This window comes from Balaenoptera ricei, chromosome 20 (genome assembly GCF_028023285.1).
Source record: "Balaenoptera ricei isolate mBalRic1 chromosome 20, mBalRic1.hap2, whole genome shotgun sequence".
NCBI lineage: Eukaryota > Metazoa > Chordata > Mammalia > Artiodactyla > Balaenopteridae > Balaenoptera > Balaenoptera ricei.
The window spans coordinates 5,850,696-5,867,790 of NC_082658.1; the positions used below are offsets into that span (position 1 = coordinate 5,850,696).

The 17,095-nt window shown below is 59.5% G+C and overlaps 1 protein-coding gene and 1 long non-coding RNA gene across 2 annotated transcripts in view; one reads left to right on the forward strand and one right to left on the reverse strand.

Moving 5' to 3' along the window:
• The window catches only part of SDK2 (sidekick cell adhesion molecule 2), a 263,285-nt gene that overhangs the window by 7,201 nt on the left and 238,989 nt on the right, over positions 1 to 17,095 (reverse strand). The window contains exons 37-43 of the mRNA XM_059907902.1: positions 16,950 to 17,087; positions 14,495 to 14,656; positions 11,658 to 11,783; positions 7,305 to 7,469; positions 5,901 to 6,041; positions 5,478 to 5,616; positions 2,993 to 3,119 (exon numbers count right to left, since the gene is read on the reverse strand). Of these exons, the coding sequence (XP_059763885.1) occupies positions 2,993 to 3,119; positions 5,478 to 5,616; positions 5,901 to 6,041; positions 7,305 to 7,469; positions 11,658 to 11,783; positions 14,495 to 14,656; positions 16,950 to 17,087 (998 nt within the window). The remainder of the gene's footprint in view (positions 1 to 2,992; positions 3,120 to 5,477; positions 5,617 to 5,900; positions 6,042 to 7,304; positions 7,470 to 11,657; positions 11,784 to 14,494; positions 14,657 to 16,949; positions 17,088 to 17,095) is intronic.
• Positions 13,277 to 15,531, forward strand: LOC132355507 (uncharacterized). Its single transcript, XR_009499638.1, has 3 exons — positions 13,277 to 13,431; positions 14,093 to 14,222; positions 15,002 to 15,531. It is a non-coding gene; the product is annotated as an uncharacterized LOC132355507 (long non-coding RNA).

Below are 17,095 nucleotides of genomic sequence, written 5' to 3' on the forward strand. Positions count from 1 at the left end.
CCTGCCGTGACCCTAAAGCCAGCGGCCTGGTTTTCCAGAACAATTCTAGAACAAACAGACCCAGGTGATCCTGGCTGCCTTTTCTAGGGCCCCTGTGATGAACCTGGCACTGCACAGGCCCGACTCCATGTCACCTAACGCACTCCGGTAACCGCCCCTTGGACAGACGGTCCTACTGTGCTGTGTGGGTGAGGGCTTGAAGGATCTCCCCCGCCCCCATCCCAGGGTCAGTAAAGGGTGGGCTGGGATTCAAGTCCAGGGTCACACACCAACCACAACTAAGCGCTGCTGATTTTCAAATGACTCTCCCCCTTCAGAGCAGCCTCAGAAGCGGCTGGACAGTCACGCCACTGATCCATTGTCCAAAGCCGCTAGGGTGTCTTTCCTGGGGAAAATTCTAGTGCCTGTAGCACGTTCCTCTGAGTGTCTGTCTTTATCGTTTAAAGACAGGCTGGAGTTTATTTATTTTTTAGAAAATCCAGTTGCTTATCCTCAAGACTGTTTCATCAGCTAGTTCTGAAGGTCTTTCCAGAAAGGTCTGCCATGAGGGCAACATCACCGGCTTCAGGACAGGGGTAGGACCGAGGGGCTGATCTGGGTTCTGACATCCTAAGGCCTGGGTGTAGCATCTGGCTCTACAATCTGGAAGCCTGGGTTTGCGCTTTTGGACCTGAGCCGACTCACTTAAGCTCTCCCAGCCTCAGTTTCCCCATCTGTACAAAAAAGATGACACCAAGGTCTGCCTTGGAGTGTCGGTGTGAAGATGCACCGTGGCGAGGCACTTGGGATGCTGAGTGTGGCCCCGTGGGCGGGGTGGGGGGTGGTTGCCTACCGTCATCAGCGTTACTTTGAAGGGCCTCTTTGAATGTCTGAGATCTGATGCCGGTTATTCCATGAATCTCTGTTTCTGTATCCCGCTAACCGTATACGGTTTTGAGCCTGTTCAACCTGACTACCTTCCCCAGTGACCCTCTCACGCTTTCAACAGATACGCACAGGGAGCCCACATGCCAGTGCCGTGCAGGACTCTGGGGACACAGCAGTGATCAGAACAGTCACGAGTCCCTGCTCTTATGCAACTTAGCTTTCAGAGTACATAAACCCAACTCAACTCAACCCAGCCCCAAATCAAATCCAGAACCATCCCAAACGCTGCAGGTGGAACTCCAGGCCTGGGCTATGGTCCTCGGTTTGGGCATTCTGGAACCAGGAAGCCTCCTTCCTCTAGGGTATGTGCTCCCAGAAGGGGTGGTTGGTTCCAGGTTGCTATGGAAACAGTGTTCAAGTGAAGGGCTTGTTCTGAACAAATGAGACCAGTAGCTAAATGGAGGATTCTGGGTACTCTGCCGCCCTGGGGTAACTTCTGAAGCAGGGTGCTCTCGGGATGGGAATTCTTCTCCCAGCAACCTCTTCAAGGCTGGGGGGCCCTGGCATGGCCTCAGGGACCAGCTCTGTATCCCATGTGAGGGTCCTCCAGACTCTTGCAGGGATGGCCACAGAAAGCTCCGGAGACATCGGGCAGTATCGTCTGCACTCAGGTGGCTTACTCTCTGAAAGGTCGGGGCTCAGTTGATGAGGGTGGGTAATAATGCCCTCTGCAGGTCAAGGGGGGCTGAGCAGAGCAACCCTTCCACCAGGCACCACGCTGCTCTCTCCACAGACAGGAGTGGGGCTCAAGTAGCCCTTTGTTACCACCCCACGGGCACGGGGGATCCCTTTCAAAATTTTTGAATTTTACCTTGGGTACCTACAAGCCAAATGCTCATCACCATCTTTGGGGAGAAAGAAAGAAAAATCATGCTTTAGGAAGCATGGCCTTGTAAGTCCCCAGTACGGATGTGGCTGCAAAGAGCTAAATACTCGTAACAAGATGCCACAACCTGAATGATGTGAGTCCCCGTGTAACCCAGGCTAAGCTGGGGTCTCTGTCCCTGCCAGCTCTGAGCTGGGGTGTCAGCTCCAGCCTCCCTGGCTCTGCCAAGCCCAACAGTAACCCTGGCTGAACAAAACAGCAGCGAGCAAGAGGCCCCCGGTTCACGGGGCCGCGACTGGATCCCAGGCTTGCTGGCACATCCTGCCCAGCCAGCAGCTCCGCTCCCTGCTGGCACCTCTTCCTTCTCATCCTCTCCCAGGACCGGGCAGAAAGGTCCAGGGCGTGGGACACAGTAGCCTTTTGCTGCCCCCTCCTCGGCAACCGCCAGGCTTGGCCAAGGCCGAGAGGGCTGGGGTAAGAGGCTGTAACATCACTTCGTTGGAATGCACTCAATCCCCTCTCCCTAAAGTCTGGGGCAGGGTCCCCGTGTGGTCACCTAATGGCAGCCTCTCTAAAGCCCTGGATCTCCCAAAGGCACCATCCCCTTTTCAATATTAAGAGCTGGCATTTATGCAATGTAATCTCAGCAACTCCTCCCCACAACCCCATGAGCCCATTCTACAGATAGAGAAACTGAGGGTCCAAGACGTTACTTAGCAAACCCATGACGCCCGTGGCTCCTAGGCAGCCGAGCCAGGATCCAGCTCAGGTCTGAGCCTCCAAAGCGTAACGCTTTAACGGTCTACACCGCTTCCCATCCTTGGGGGTCCAGGGCGCCCAGCCCCCCCTTTCTGGAGCTCATTCTGACACCGAATAGCTAAGTTCAGTGGTTCGCCGGGCTCTGGCAAAGCAGGGCTGCTGTGTCAACCTCGCTCTCCTCGTCTTCATGCTCCTTTGCAGCCCGGAGCTACTGAGGGACGGAGCACGTGGGGTGACCCTTGCAAATCCAGAGGGCCATGCTCTTGGGGGTTCCAGGGACCCCACTAGCCCAGGGTGCAGACTCTTGACCAGAGCTTGGGAGGTGGCAGTTGGCCTACATACACCTTCCGGCTAGTTTCCTGGGGCCCCGTGGTTTTTCCGGCCCGTAAAGGAAAGGAGGGAAGGAAGCGAGGCAGGTTCACACTGTGCGGTGGGCTGCTTCACCTCCCTCCCCGGGGCCCCTGGCCCTCCTCCCCTCACCTGCGAGTCCGAGATTTCCGAGGGTTTCTCCGTCAGGCTGCTGCTCTCGGCCGGGATGACGTCGTTGTACTTGGTGACGTCCTCGTCGGAGTACTGGAGGCTGCCCGGGCTGGGCCGGGGGGGAGACCTAGAGAGTGGGGGCCGGGGGGGTAGAGCTGAGACCCGGCCTCGCTCCCAGCGGCCTCCTCCAGCCCGGGAGGCACAGGGGAGCCTGGAGGCCCTCACACCCCTCCGTCTGTGTTCCTCCTTCCCGTGTCTGCCCGTCTGGCAGGCCTGGGCCTTGCAGAGGAGGGCCTTGGGCTGGAGGCCCTGCCTGGGGCTGGGGAAGGCTCCAGGTCTGGAAGGCCTAGGACAAGCCTCCCAAACCAGCTCAGGGAAATGGGGCGGGGGGGGCGCTCGGGGAAGGAGAACCTTGACTCTAAGGCCCCAGGCACTGGGAGCGCTTGGCAGTGAATGTTACAAAGCAATTCTGGGCGCCACTGAGACCTCCTGGATCGGAATCTCAGGTGAGGTCTGGACACCTGCCCTGCAGACAAACTCCCCACGTGACTCTTAAACTCACAAAGTGAGCTTCAGAGAGTTAACGCAGAGGATTAGGGAAAAAAGGAGACTCACGGCCTCCCTCCCTCCACATCTGCTCAGAGACCAGCCATACGCTAAGTCACACCCTACCTTGAAAAATCAGCCCTAGAGAAAGTTGTGCTGTTTCCCAGGGGCTTGGCTCTGAGTCATCTGAACAAACAGCCAGGACAGGGCGCCTCGGGCACTCTGCCTGTCGTGGGGTGCATGAGAGGGTGGGGGACAGGATGGGGGCAGGGGAGGCCGGCTGGCAGGCTCCCAGGGGCCCTGGGCAGGTGGCTGGGGTCCCCCATGACTCTGCCCTATTTGTGTCTTCTCAGAATGGGGTGCAAGGGGGCCCTGCCCAGGGCCTGATGCCCCCATGATCTGCCTACCCTGCTCCAGGAAGCGTTTATGGCACCGAGGCCCTGAACCCCAGCTGTCCCGCTTGGGCTGGAGGTGGTTTGCTGCCAAAATGCCACTCCGAGAACAATCTGGTGGCCTGGGACTGTGTCACAAGCAACCCCCCCCCCCCGCTACCTCCAACCTCTTGTACTATATCCGCATGGATTTTATTCCAATCAACAAAGCTGCATCTTTAAACTACTTAAGAGTAAGATGGCAGAACGAGGAGCAACTTCACGCAGACAAGACAGGCACAAGAGGACACGGGCAGCAGGGAGAAAACGGGGTGCCAGGCTAATGCAGTCTTGGCGACATGCAGGGTGAGTGGGCGCTGATGTGTCACTGTGGTTGGGTCAGGCCCCCGGAGCCCGGGGCTGGTTTGGGGGGCATGGACTTCTGTGTATACACAGTGGGGTAGGGGCCGCAGTGTGTGGACACCGGGGGCGTGAGAGGCAGGCGAGGCCAGGCTGTGGGTGAAACGTCCTCTTGTTCCACGTGGCAGGGCCCCAGAGCCAGCCTGGCTGGCCACTGCGGCCTCAAACGGCTCTTTCTTTGGAAAGCTGGCTTTGGCAGGGGATGAGAGCGGGGCTGGCCGGCCTGCACGGCCCTCCCGCTGTCCTCCTGCTGGACACACACGTCGCCTCTTCCTTCCAGGACCAGACAGAGGGAAGCTTTGTGAGCTGTGCCCGGGAGAAGCAAATCCCCCCACTCCCGCGGGCACCTCCAAGGAGCCGGGAATATTAACAGGGCCGAGGCTGGAGAGAGGCGCCCCTGGGCCGCAGCCCCAATCCCTCCCGTGCTCCCGGGAGCCTGACACTGCCAGGTCAATCAGGTGAGGCTCACACGAGCCAAGGCAGCTGCCCCTGGCCTTGGATACAGGCAGCCTGGCCCGCCACAGCGAGTGGGGCTTGGAGGGGCCTGGGGCTGGAGAGGTGTCAGGAGGAGACAGGAGCTGGACAGCCTAGACCTTCCCTGGTTGGCTGCTCTCAAGATGCTGCCCTTTGAGGATGTGGCGGAAGCCTGTGGACTTGGGGGACGGGTGGGGGAAACTGTCTACAACTACAGCAGGTACGAGTAGGTACCCGGGGGAGAGGGCGTCCACACTCTGACGGCCCTCTCTTTCCAGAAGGAGGACAAGTTAAGCAGTCATGGGGGGACTCCTGCCTGGCCCACCTTCGCTGGGTGCATCTCGCCTTTAGGGCCAGTAACTATCACGGCTTCAGGCCTGTACTAGGAGCAGCTGGCCCCCAACAGCAGTCGGTGGTTTGCAGAATTGTGCAAGTGATTTGTATTCTGCTGTGTTTGGCACAAACCCTGTGTACCCACCTCCTCGTGACCTTCTCCCCAGCCCCTGTGGAGCTGCCTGGGCCCGGCTCTGTCTTCCTCGTGACCATTCCCAGTGGATACCGCTCCAGGACAGGACCCTGACTGCTCTGTGGCCCTCCCAGGAGTCCCCCAGTCCCTCGGCACAGCTGGCCCCCAAACCTCCATCCCCCGGTCCCCCACGCAGAGAGCCCACTACCTGGTATACAGGCCGTTCTTTCGGCAGAAGGAGTTCTTGACTGAGAGCCGCCGGTTGTTGAGTTCTAGGGCAGGAAAACTGCTTTCATCCAAGCTCATCATCTCCCCATGGCCCAGGGCACCAGACTTGGCACTGTTTCCTGGGAAGGGAGAGGGTGGGGACTGACATGCATCACTCACTCCATCCCTTTAGACCAGGAGGCCTCCCCGTCTCCCCCATGGCTGGGCTGCCCTCCTTCTCTTGTTAGGGTCGAAACCAAAATAGGAGATGGAGATTGCGGGTAGGAACCCTAGGCTGCCACCCCCGCCCCTGGCCCAAATCAGAGCAAGTGCATTTCCAGGAGAGGGAAGACGCCGCCCTTGTCAAGAGGGAGGGAGCCACGTGAAAGTCCCGTCCAGCCAGCAGGGCTCGGGGCCAGCTCACCCGAGTCTGTCTTCTTGGCGTACTTCTTGCTCTGGCCTCGGATGACGAGCACAAAGACCAGCAACAGGATGAAGATGAGGCCGACAAGCGCGATGACCACCAGGAACCACCACTCCTCGTAGAAGGGGTTGGCTTTCTGGGCTGCAGCGTGGAGCGGGTGTCAGGTCCCGGACCGCTCAGCTCCGTCCTGCCTCCCAACCTCCTGCCCCAGCTGGGACCCTACCACCTGCTCTCACACGCTACGGGTAGCTGGGTCTGTGCCCTCTAAGGTTGGTAGGGACGGTTTCATCTCAAGGGCCAGCTCTGACCGATCAGTAAAGCGCTGCCTGGAGGGCTGTTTTGAGAAAAGTTCTGAGGTCGGTTCTAGACTCCCTAGGAAAGAGTGCTGGGATTGATTAGTGATGTCTGCTAAAGACACAGAAGGGAGGACCGGCAGCGTGTTTGCTATCTTTCCTTTCTTATTTTTTCTTGCCACCCGTGGCCCAGGGGCTACCTTGACAGACAGACACCAATGTGGTTGGAAAGGCGGATTGCCTGGCCTGTGATGGGCCTGGGAGAGTTTCTCCCAAGGTTCAGTTGTGACAGAAATCTTTTTCTGGTAGCAGAAGGCAGGGGGAGCTGGGAGGGTGGACATGAGTGGGTCTTCAGAAAGCCTCCTCCAGGGAGACTCCCCTTTTTCCAAAGCCCCCAGTACTGTGCTCCCTGCACCCGGCCGGTACTAATCCATGCTGCTGCCTGACGGGGGCTGGCTCTTCTGTTTCATTCTTCAAGTGTTTACTTCCCATGATTTGTTTCTATCAGGGCAAGGGTGAAACTTGCCTGGTGAGTAGACATTTTGAGTTATTATTCCTGCCTTGAGGGAAGAGGCCTCGGTATTAAAAGTGGTTAGTGGTTAGATTTGGGGTCATGGGTTTCGATACTGGCATCCGCTGTGAGCTCGGAGACAACGGGAAGAGAAGGGCAAGGAGGAAGGGGAGCGATGGAGTCCTGCCCCACCGGGGAGCTGCTTGCTCAGGCCTGTGCTTCACAGGCTGCTGGCTCTGTTTTGGGGGGAGGTTTCCACGGAAACACGCAGTTTATGGCCTGGTGCCCTTGAATCTCCTGGGTGATAAGCTCAGGGAGACTCTCATCTTGGTCCCGCTGATTCATCCTCAAGCCCACTGGGCCCCCTGCCCAGGGCTTCTGGAGTCCTTGAAAAGGAACCCAAAAGACCCCTGGCCCCCAGCTCCTTCCAGAGTCGAAGGCTGACTCAGGCCCTGGCCCAGGGCTCTCTGCCTCAGAGAACTGAAGCGGTCCCCACCCCAGTCTTCTGGGGCTGCTACCTCTCCTCCTTCATCCCTGCCCCAGACTCCACCACAAGGCTCTTCAGTGGGGCGCCCTCACCCCTCACCCGCAGCCCAGTACCTGGCACAGACTGGGAGGGGCTGCTGGGGGTGCCAAAGCCGTAGTCGTTGACAGCGATGACCCGGAAGTCATAGCTCACGCCTGGCTTGAGGATGTCCATGCTGAACGTGTAGGACGTCACCTCCTTGGGGATGTCTTTGATGAGGATGTCCCAGAGCCCCTCGTCTGCAGGGGCACAGAGACGGAGGTGCCCGTGAGGAGGGGCCCTGCCCGACCCTAACTGGTGCTCCCTGATGCTGGGGCCTTTTGGGTCTGCCCCTTCGACACTGAATCTCCCGTGCGTGGCACCTAGTAGGTCCTCAGGAGACATTTAAACAAAAGTATCTGACCTTTTTATTCTTTCTTTCCCCCCTCTCTCTCTCTCTATCTGTCTAGGCTGCACCGCACAGCTTGTGGGATCTTAGTTCCCCGACCAGGGACTGAATCCAGGTCCTGGCAGTGAGAGCGCCGAGTCCTAACCACTGCACTGTCAGGGAACTCCCTCTTTTTAATTAAAATGTCTGTAAAACATTAAAAAATGTATAATAAAAAAAAATGTATAATAGGCAGAAACTCCTTTAACACCCGACCCAGTATCACCATCCAGAGAAGGAGCCTCACCATTGCAGCACTTTGTGCAGAAGAAATCTACTGATCCGTTTCCCTGTCAGTAAAACATGCTGGTCTGGGCTTCCCTGGTGGCGCAGTGGTTGAGAATCTGCCTGCCAATGCAGGGGACACGGGTTCGAGCCCTGGTCTGGGAAGATCCCACATGCCGCGGAGCAACTAGGCCCGTGAGCCACAACTACTGAGCCTGCGCGTCTGGAGCCTGTGCTCCGCAACAAGAGAGGCCGCGATAGTGAGAGGCCCGCGCACCGCGATGAAGAGTGGCCCCCGCTCGCCGCAACTAGAGAAAGCCCTCGCACAGAAACGAAGACCCAACACAGCCAAAAATAAATAAATAAATAAATAGTTAAAAAAACAAAAACCAAAAAAAACCCATGCTGGTCAGCATGCTTTTAAGAGGCTGCCTAATATGTTATCACAGGGGTAGACCTTCCTTTACTTAACCAGGTCCCTATTTTTCTGATCCCCCTTTCTATTCAAAACACCCACAGTAATGGCATCAGACAAAAAGAATAGGACTTTTTAACAATCGCTGGAGGAGGGACGGGGGCTGCCTGTGAGGTTCTGGTCAAGTTGCCTGGATGTGACGGGGCTCCGTCTGGGAGCAGAGATCTGAGGAGAGTGAGGGACCAGTGAGGGCTGGAGGGGACTCCGTCCGCTCTCCCCTTATACCCCCGTCCTTTGAGCTCCTGACTTAACCTTCAGGCCTGTCCCCCCTTTGTCTGTGGCTCTCTGGGCCTTGTCCTCTTGGGACATAATTTATTTCCACCTGCTTCAGAAGGAATAAGCGCGCTGCCCATGCAAGAGAAGAGGCCAGCGGCATCCCTCAGGGCCCAGTGGCAACCTCCACAGATGCTCTGTGTGGGGCCCACGGGGCTGGCTTGGCCTGGGAAAGAGGCTGAGTCCCCCTCCTGCTTGCATGAGTGCAGGGCTGATTCAGCAACCAAAGTGTCAAGCCACTTGGGCCCTGGACGGGACCCGTTTTCACATGGACCAGGGGTCCAGAGGTCTCAGAAGGGCCTTGGTGGGCTGAGCGCCCAGGTCTTCCATCCTGAGCAGCCGGCGGGTCACCCAGGCTGCCGCTGCCCTGGACCAGCTCCCATGGCACGTCCTCCACTCCTCCGGCTTCACTGTCCTTCCTTGTCTGCTTCTCAACTCCTTGGCGTAAGAGCCGTCTTTCTGGCCCACAGGCTGCTCCCAGCTTGGCCATTCCCTGGGGTGGACGGATTTTGTTTCCTTCCCCACACTATTTTTTACAGATCCACCCAAGTCAGGAACCCCGGTGGCGTGGCCGTAACTCCATCACCATTTCTGAATGTTGGACCACGAGTGCGGTGGCACCTGTGGAGGCCACCGTCCTGCCGTCCCGTCTGGGTCCCTCTGCTTGAAAGGCAGCCGTGGCGGCCCGTCTGCGTTCTGCTCTCCTTAGAAGGCTCCAGGGTCCTGAGCCTTGGCCTCATTTTCCCTCTTAATGATTCGTTTTTGGTTGCCTGCCTCATACACATCACATCTTTTTGTTGACTGTCTCTTTTCCTCCTGCTAGGCTGTGAAATTCCTCCAGGGCAGGGATCTGCCTAATCTGTCTTTGTAGCCCAGCACCCAGCACAGGCATACTTGAAGTGTTTTTGAATCAGTGAGTGCAAATCTTTCTTCCCTGGCCTTTCCATAGCATCATGAAACATAGGCCCCAATTTCAGTACTGCCCCGAAATACAAGTATTGGGGTGCAAATCCATTTTCCTCCTGTGACTTTGAAGTCTCTCATTCACCCTTGATGACAGGCACGGTGATGATAACAATGATGAAGATCAAACAGTGACACTCACTCCTCATCAAGCATCCTGGTTCCAAGGGCTTTACTGGCAGCAACGGTGAGAAGGAGGAACACTTGTACCCATGTTACAGATGAGGAAACTGAGGCTTGGAGACAGCTGAGCTCATCCTCCCAAGGTCACAGTGGCAGCGCTGGTGCTTCAGCCTTGAGATGTCTGATTCGTCCCAGCACTGAACTCCCACCCAGTGCCAAGGATGGTGCAGACCGTCATCAGCGTTTCCAGGTGGGCTTGGCCAGGACCCCGCGGCCTCCCAGAAGCTGGGGGCTCCGGCCTGCTGTCTGACCCTCCTTGTTCCTCCCCACACAGGAGCAAAGGTGGAGCCGGGGCGACGGGGCCAGGCCAGAAGCTGCGGGAACATCATGCTGTGTCTCTGGCCTACAGCCCTGGGAGTTGGCCCGAAAGAATCCCTCCCTGGTCTGCAGTGTCTGGCTTCTCATGTTTAGTTGGTTCTGCCCAGGAGGAAGCACAGGCGATGCAGGTAGAGCCAAGGACGCGAGCGATTCCATCCTGAGGAGGACGTACAGCCAGGGGGAGAAGCACGGCATTCCTCTCGTGCGCCATCCTCTCCTCACCACCGTCCATCCCCGTCACCGGCTCTCGGGTACCACTCCGAACCCCCGCCCTTCAGGGGCTCCTGCCTTGATCCTTCCTCGGACAATCAGTCCTTGACCCCAACTGTGTGGGCCGAGTCGCGGCCCCCAAACCTGGAACACCAGGTCCCCTGCCGGGCCTCCCAGGGAATGCTGGAAAATCCACAGGGCTGAAGTCCAGGGCCAACATTCCATAGCCTGGCGCCCCGGCAGGCCAGCTTGGATGGAAAAAACAGGCACAGGCCCTGGTTGAGAGAAGCACGCGGAGGTCTCCCAGCCAAGTCAGCAGCTGGCCCTGGAGGGCCAGGGAGGGACCATCTGGAGAGGGGAGGGAGCCAAGGCTGCGTGTATCTTCCGGCTACACGTTGGATCTGAGCTGCTGGATGTAATAGCTATTTGTGACTGCAGTTATTAGCCCAAGATTAAGGCAATGACAAGGTGGTAGCGGCTTCCCGGAACCGCTGGAACGAACTATTTGCTATTGAGATGTTTAGCGCTCAGCTACCCCGCGGTATTAACCACGTCGCCGGGATGTGCCCGCACCCCATTGGAAGTATTAGCTACTGAGCTGCCGGCTTCCCATTCCGATTAGTATTTGCTATTCGTGCTGCAGCAACAGTCTTTTTGTTTGTTTCTCAACCTCGATGACCTAATCACAGATCCACGGAATACCGAGAACAAGCCTCCGGCCTGCGCTGACTCTGGCGCCTCTGATTAACTCAGAAACCTAGCAACGGAGGGCGCTGGCCGAGGCCGGGAGCTCCTGGGGGTAAGGGGAGCCGGAGAAGCAGGAGCCGGTGTCACCGCGACCGTGAAACAGGAGCTCGGAGGACAGCCCCCTGCAGCGACTTATCAACCGCACATCTCCTGATGGCTTTGGAAGTCCTTGTGATTCGATTTCAGGCTTGAGAGGAGAGACTGGGACATGACAGGAACTGCAGTGACAGCCACGATAGCGGGGACGGGCCTCAAAGAGGCAGCTGGGTCTCCGGGGGACAGCCAGCCTCCTTGTGGAGCTCTCGTCAGCGGGGTCGTGTGGAGGACGTGGGTGCTTAGCCGATGGGAGCCCAAATCTTTGTTCTCTGGCTTCTTGGATGACCCCTACATGAGTCGGTCCTCACCTGGTGACAAGCGCTGTTCTCCGGGGCCTCCTGGGTTTTCCTTAACTAAGGGTGCAAGTCCCCGTTTCCCACTCGTCGTCACAGGGCCACCTCTAGCTTCTCCTGGGGGAGCACAAGCCCCTTCTCACGCGACGACATCAGTGCCCCAAGTGGAGGGACTCTGCTCCCGAGGGCGAGCCGGCTCAGGCCGGGCGGGACATACCTGAAGGTCTGGCCTCTATGACGTAGCGGGTGATGGGGCCTTTGCCGGGGTCTCCGCTGGACCAGTGGATGGCAATGGCCGAGCTGTACCGCACGATGATGGGCACTCCGGGCGGTCCGGGGGCACCTGCGAACGGCACACAGTGGGTGAGAGGAGGCGTGGGAGCCGGAACAGGCGCCCAGCCTGTCTTCCTGAGCTCCAGCAGGAGGTGCTGGACGCCAAAACCAACCTCGGTCAGGGGCTCCAGAAACCTGCACGTGCCGAGGCCCAAGGAGTGCATCTTGGCCAGGCCTGCTGGATCTGACTTATCCTCTGCCAGGTCACCCACAGCCCCTGCACTCCAGGAGAGGTATATGTGATGATGGCAGAAAGGTTCCCAGCTGTGTTTGCTGTAAGGCCAGGCCAGAGAGGAGGCCAGGGCTGCAGGAGGATCTGGAGCCTTTGTGTCCAACAGGGAGAAGAACCTGGCCCTGCTGCTGGCTCTCCTGGGGTGACAGGTGCGTCAGGGCAGCCTCCTGTTAGGTCGGCTACGCGGGGTACTGGCCCCAGGGGCCAGAGCAGGAGACAGAAGTTCGCCTCCGCAGTGAGAGGAGTGAGCCTGTGCTCTCTGCTAAGGGTCCTGTACCCCTTCTTCCCCGGGGTGCCCTGCAGCACTGGCTCCCACTGCCCCCAGGGCCCCTGTCTGCTGTTCCCCACGACACCTGGAGCCCTGTACCCCCAGGGCCTGGCACACAGTAGGTGCTTCCTAGGTGCTTATGGGATGAGGGAGTGAGCCAGGGAGTGAGGGGGTGGGTGACTGGCTGGTCCGGTGGCCCCTGCGGACGCCTGCGGGGAAAGGAGCTGAGAGCCCAGCTTCCGACTGAAGACCCTCCGGGCCTGCGAAGGCTTGCAGCCGGACAGCAGGCCAGACACTCACTACCACAGCGTGGTGGCCCACTGCCCAGCCCGCGTCCAGCACCGCCCGTGACCTCAGAGGGCCTCACTGCCTTCCTTCCCGTCCCCCTTCCTCCCCTAACGAGCATCCTGCCCACAGCACAGGGCAAAGGCGGCTGAGGGATGGGGCGCGGGGGACACAGCCCGAGGGAGATGTGAGGGGTGGGGCAGGGGCCCTTGGGAACCCGAGTTCTCATTCCACGCAGGACAGCACTCGGGGCTGAGAGGGTCTGGCATCTCCTCCTGGGCTAGAAGCTTCCAGCATTTCCAGCATTGCCCAGCCTGGAGGGAAAGGGACGCCCAGCTGCACATCCGCCCTTGCTGACCCCTCCGCCGCCGGGTGGGCGCAGCTCAGTGCTTTCTCAGAGCCCCCTCCCCCCAGCTCTGTACCACCCCCTCTGGATCCCCCCGCGCCTGCCCTGGGTCACTTCAAGCCTCCGGTTAGAACACCCTGTCCTCCAGGCGGCCCTCTCCTGTCCCCATGCCACTGTTCTGTCCTTCTTGTCTCTGCCAGCTCGCTTCCTGCTTTTGTCTCCCAAGGAAGCCAAGCTGGCTCAGGTGAGACGTGCTGGGGGGAGGGGCGGAGGCTGGGGGCAGGTGGAGGGCAGAGGCGGGGCAGGGGGCAGCTCCTGGCAATCTTCCCCCTGCAGCCCTGCAGGCTTTGTTCCAACAGAGCCCAGGAGCCAGAGAGCTTTTCTGCAGAACAAGAGGCAGGGAAGAGAAAGTGCCCAGGAAGAGAAAGTGAAGGGGGGGCCCCCCGCCTTGAACTGCCCAGGAAGAGAAAGTGAAGGGGGGGCCCCCCCCCGCCTTGAACTAGCCCCTGGGCAAACCCGCCAGGCAGGTGAGGCAGCCTCTGCAGGCCCAGCTCTCCCGGCAGCGGCTCTCCCAGCCCGGGGCTGAGCTGGGGCCCCGTCCACTCCTGGCTGACGGGCGGGCGGGGAAGAAGGGGAGGAGGGATTTCAGGGGGAGTCTGGGGTGGGCTGTGTACTTTCTCCTAGGGGGAAGTTTGGAGTGGCTGGGAGGTGGCTTCTATGTTTGGGAGGGGACACGCTGCATGGGTGACAGAGACTCTGGGGAGCTAAGCCTCAACCTCAAGTCGCCCTGAAGAATTCCCCCAGCCTGACAATGGCCCCAAGAGGCATCGCAAAACCCAAACCAAGCTGCTCTTTCCTCCCTGGTCCCCGGTGGTCCCCGGTGCTCCCCTCCCTCCCCTCCCCTCCCCGCAGGCCCAGTGCACAGGGCCTGGCCTGTAACTGCCTGGCTCCTTTCTTGCCCTGCCCCCAACCCTGCCCCTCGGTCACCGCTGTCCAGGAAGGATGCAGCCAGCAGGTGCCCCCTGGCCCTGGCCAGTGTCATCTTCCCAAGCCTGAAGACCCCCAGAGCATGGGTTCTCACAGTGGGTAGCAAAGAGCTACCTCAGCTCTCGTTCAAATGCGCATTCCCAGGGTGTCTGCACAGAGATGCTGAACTTCCTGGGACCCAGAACTCTGTACTTATCACAGGAACCCCGGGGGATCTGACATCAGTGGCACCTTGAGAAACACTCCACAGCCCGGCCGGCCTTCCCTCACACCTGGACACCCACCCCTTCCCATCCTGCTCTGCCACAGCTTCGGAATTCTGCAGATGCCGGTCTGTATTCCCATGTGTCCATCTGAATGCCGCATCCCCATGAAGTCTTCTGGAATCTCCCCCTTTAAATGCCCCCCTTTCTCCTCCCCCCTTCCTCCCCCCAGACCCACCCCGTACAACCCCAGGGACCCATGTGCTCCACCAGAGACCCCGCCTTGTTCAACTCTGCACCCCCAGGCTCCAGCACGGCTCTGGGCACCCCCTTCCGACTTGGGGGGCTGAACACCGTGTATGGAGACAGCAGCCCCCGCGTCCGCCCAAGGCTCCCCTACCTTCTCCGGGGCCCGTGGTGACGTTGGCTTCGATCTCGGGCCCGTAGGTGAAGGTCTTGGCTCTGATACGGAACCTGTAGGTCATCCCCTCCGCCAGGTCCTTCACCTTCAGCCACAGAGGGCTGCTGCCCTTCACGTCCACTGTCACGATCTTACTGACTCCTGGTCGGGGGGGGATGACACACAGCATGTAGGGCCGGGGGAGGCCATAGGGGAGGAGCGACAGGTGCTGGCCAGGGGCTGCACCCCCTTGGAGTCAGGCTGGGACAAGCACCCTTGGCCACACAGAGTGTTTTCCAGACTGCTCTCAGAACACAGCCCTGCAGGCTGTTCTCAAGAATATATACGTACTGCCTGCCTGCCTGCCTGCCTGTCTGTTGACTGAAAACCCACAGGGTCCTTTAGCATCTGGGGGGAAGAAACAACTCACCATCTTGCTTAACTTAACCACTGTACGCCAAACACATTTCACCCCCTGTTTTTGGTCCCCCACGTTCCATCCCATAGAATTCAAATCCCAAGGATCATCTTCCGGCAAGTGCTTCTGTAAAGACACCACCGTCCAGAGCTGGAGGGGACACTGGTGCAGCCGCCCCTGGAGCCCAGGACAACCTCAGCTCCGCCTGGGCTTCCTCCTTTCTCCTGTGCCAGCAAGAGCCAGGAGCCCACACCGGGCCCTCCACCAGCTGAGCCCGCCAGGCTCTTCAGGGCAAAAGTGAGGATGCTACAGCACTCCAAATCTCGGCAACGAGAGGGGAGGCCTGGATGGCTTCCAGGAGGTGAGGGTTTGCGCGCTGTGACTCGCAAGTCAAAATCCTCCCGACCGCCTGCCTCCCCAGGACCGGGTTTCCTCTCTCATGCACGCCAAGCAGCCGGTCACCCCCAGGAGACAGGCTTTGTGGCCAGCAGGCTGGGCTCAGACCCCAGAGCTGCCTAGGGGGTCTCTGAGCATGTCTCCTACCCTGGCTTCGCTTTATTCTACTGAGTGAGGGCATCAATGGCATCTTAGGCCAGGTGTTACGAGATTAAATAAAATAACAGAGCATCTGGCTCAGGGTTGGGGCCCAGTGTATTGAATGAATGAAGTCCTGATGGACGGAAAAGTGGGCGATCTCAAGGGGCTTCCTGAAGGAGTGATGTACCCGTGGGGTCACGTGGTGATGTGCCCTGGGACCCGGAACAGCAGCCCTGGGTACCTGGCCCCTCGACTTTTCTGAGCAAACCCTTCGTTGGCCTGGGCCTCGGTTTTCCCTACAGGGAAGCAGGGGTTGCTGCATCCTCGCGGGGCCTGTTTGCTGGACTGAGGAACAGACAGGCAAACTGGCCACGCCCCGCCAGGTGCGGATCCCCTGGTGCCACCGCAGCAAGAGCCGTCTGTCCCCCTGCGTCTCGTCCCCGTGACCTCTGTCCTCTCCATCCTTCTGTGGGAGAGATGGCCCCTTTCCTGCGTCCTGCACCTGACCACCCCTCCTCCTGGGGCCCAGCTCCCCCTTGGGACCTCCAGACCCGGCGAACTGCTGGCACGCAGGTTGGGCCGGGAAGACTGAGGGCCATTGTTCCCTCGGCTGACCCAGAACTGCTGGCCGCCTCGGCTCCCAGGGCCCCGCCCCTTGTTCTCGTCAGGTTCCACTGTCGGGGAGGGGCGACCCCAGAAGCGGTCACCTCTAGCCACCAGGGTGCCACCGGGTAGGCCAGCCCTACCCCTTAGGCCTCGCTGGGCTCTGGAACTGGACATAGGCCACCAGGGGTGCAATCTCCTTCCTGCCTTTCTAAGCAAACAGCAGTAATCTTGGCCAAGGCGGGGCAGCAGGTGGAGGGGCCCAGGAGTGGGGCAGGGTCCCTACCGGGGCCTGGATGGATGGGGCGGGGCTGGGGCTGTGGGGAGGGCACTGAGGAACAGGGTGCAGGGCAAGTGGGAGGGAGGCTAGTTGCCGAGCAACAGGCTTGAGCTGAGGTTCCCTGAGGGCAGCGGGGCCGCAGCGACTCCCGGACTTGTGCACCTTCCCGGGGAGAGGTTCCAAGGCTCTTATCGGATTCTCAGAGGGGTTCCTGACCCCACGAAAGGCAGAGAAGAACTAACCCGGAGGAAGGCTGAGCCCCTAAGGCTGGCGGGCACACGTAGGACAGGACCATCGGGGGATGGTCCATCTTTATTACCCATCTCGGGATACTGTATTTTGCCCAGGGGTCCCTCCGCTCCTCCCCACGTCCATCCACTGAAGGGGAGAATGTATTTTAAAGTTCTCTCCCAGGACTCAGGAGGCCAGGGCTACTGTTCCAATTTTGCCTCCAACTTGCCACTGTTTCACCTTGCTGACACCCCGGCCTGTCGGGGCCTCGGTCTCCGTTTGTAAGCGGGGAGGGTCTCATGGCATGGCTCTGCGTGGTGATCACGGAGGGGACCTGTGCAGAGGGCGGGTTTGGGGAGCTCCGCGGGAGGGAGGGCCCCACTCACCGTCCACGGGGGTGCAGGGCTCGTACACCAGCCGGTAGCCCTCCAGGATACCGTTGGGGAACTGCGGAGCCTCCCAGGACACGTTCACTGAGGTGGTGGTCAGCTCACTGAACTTGACCAAGCTGGGAGCGCTGGGGGCTGGGGGG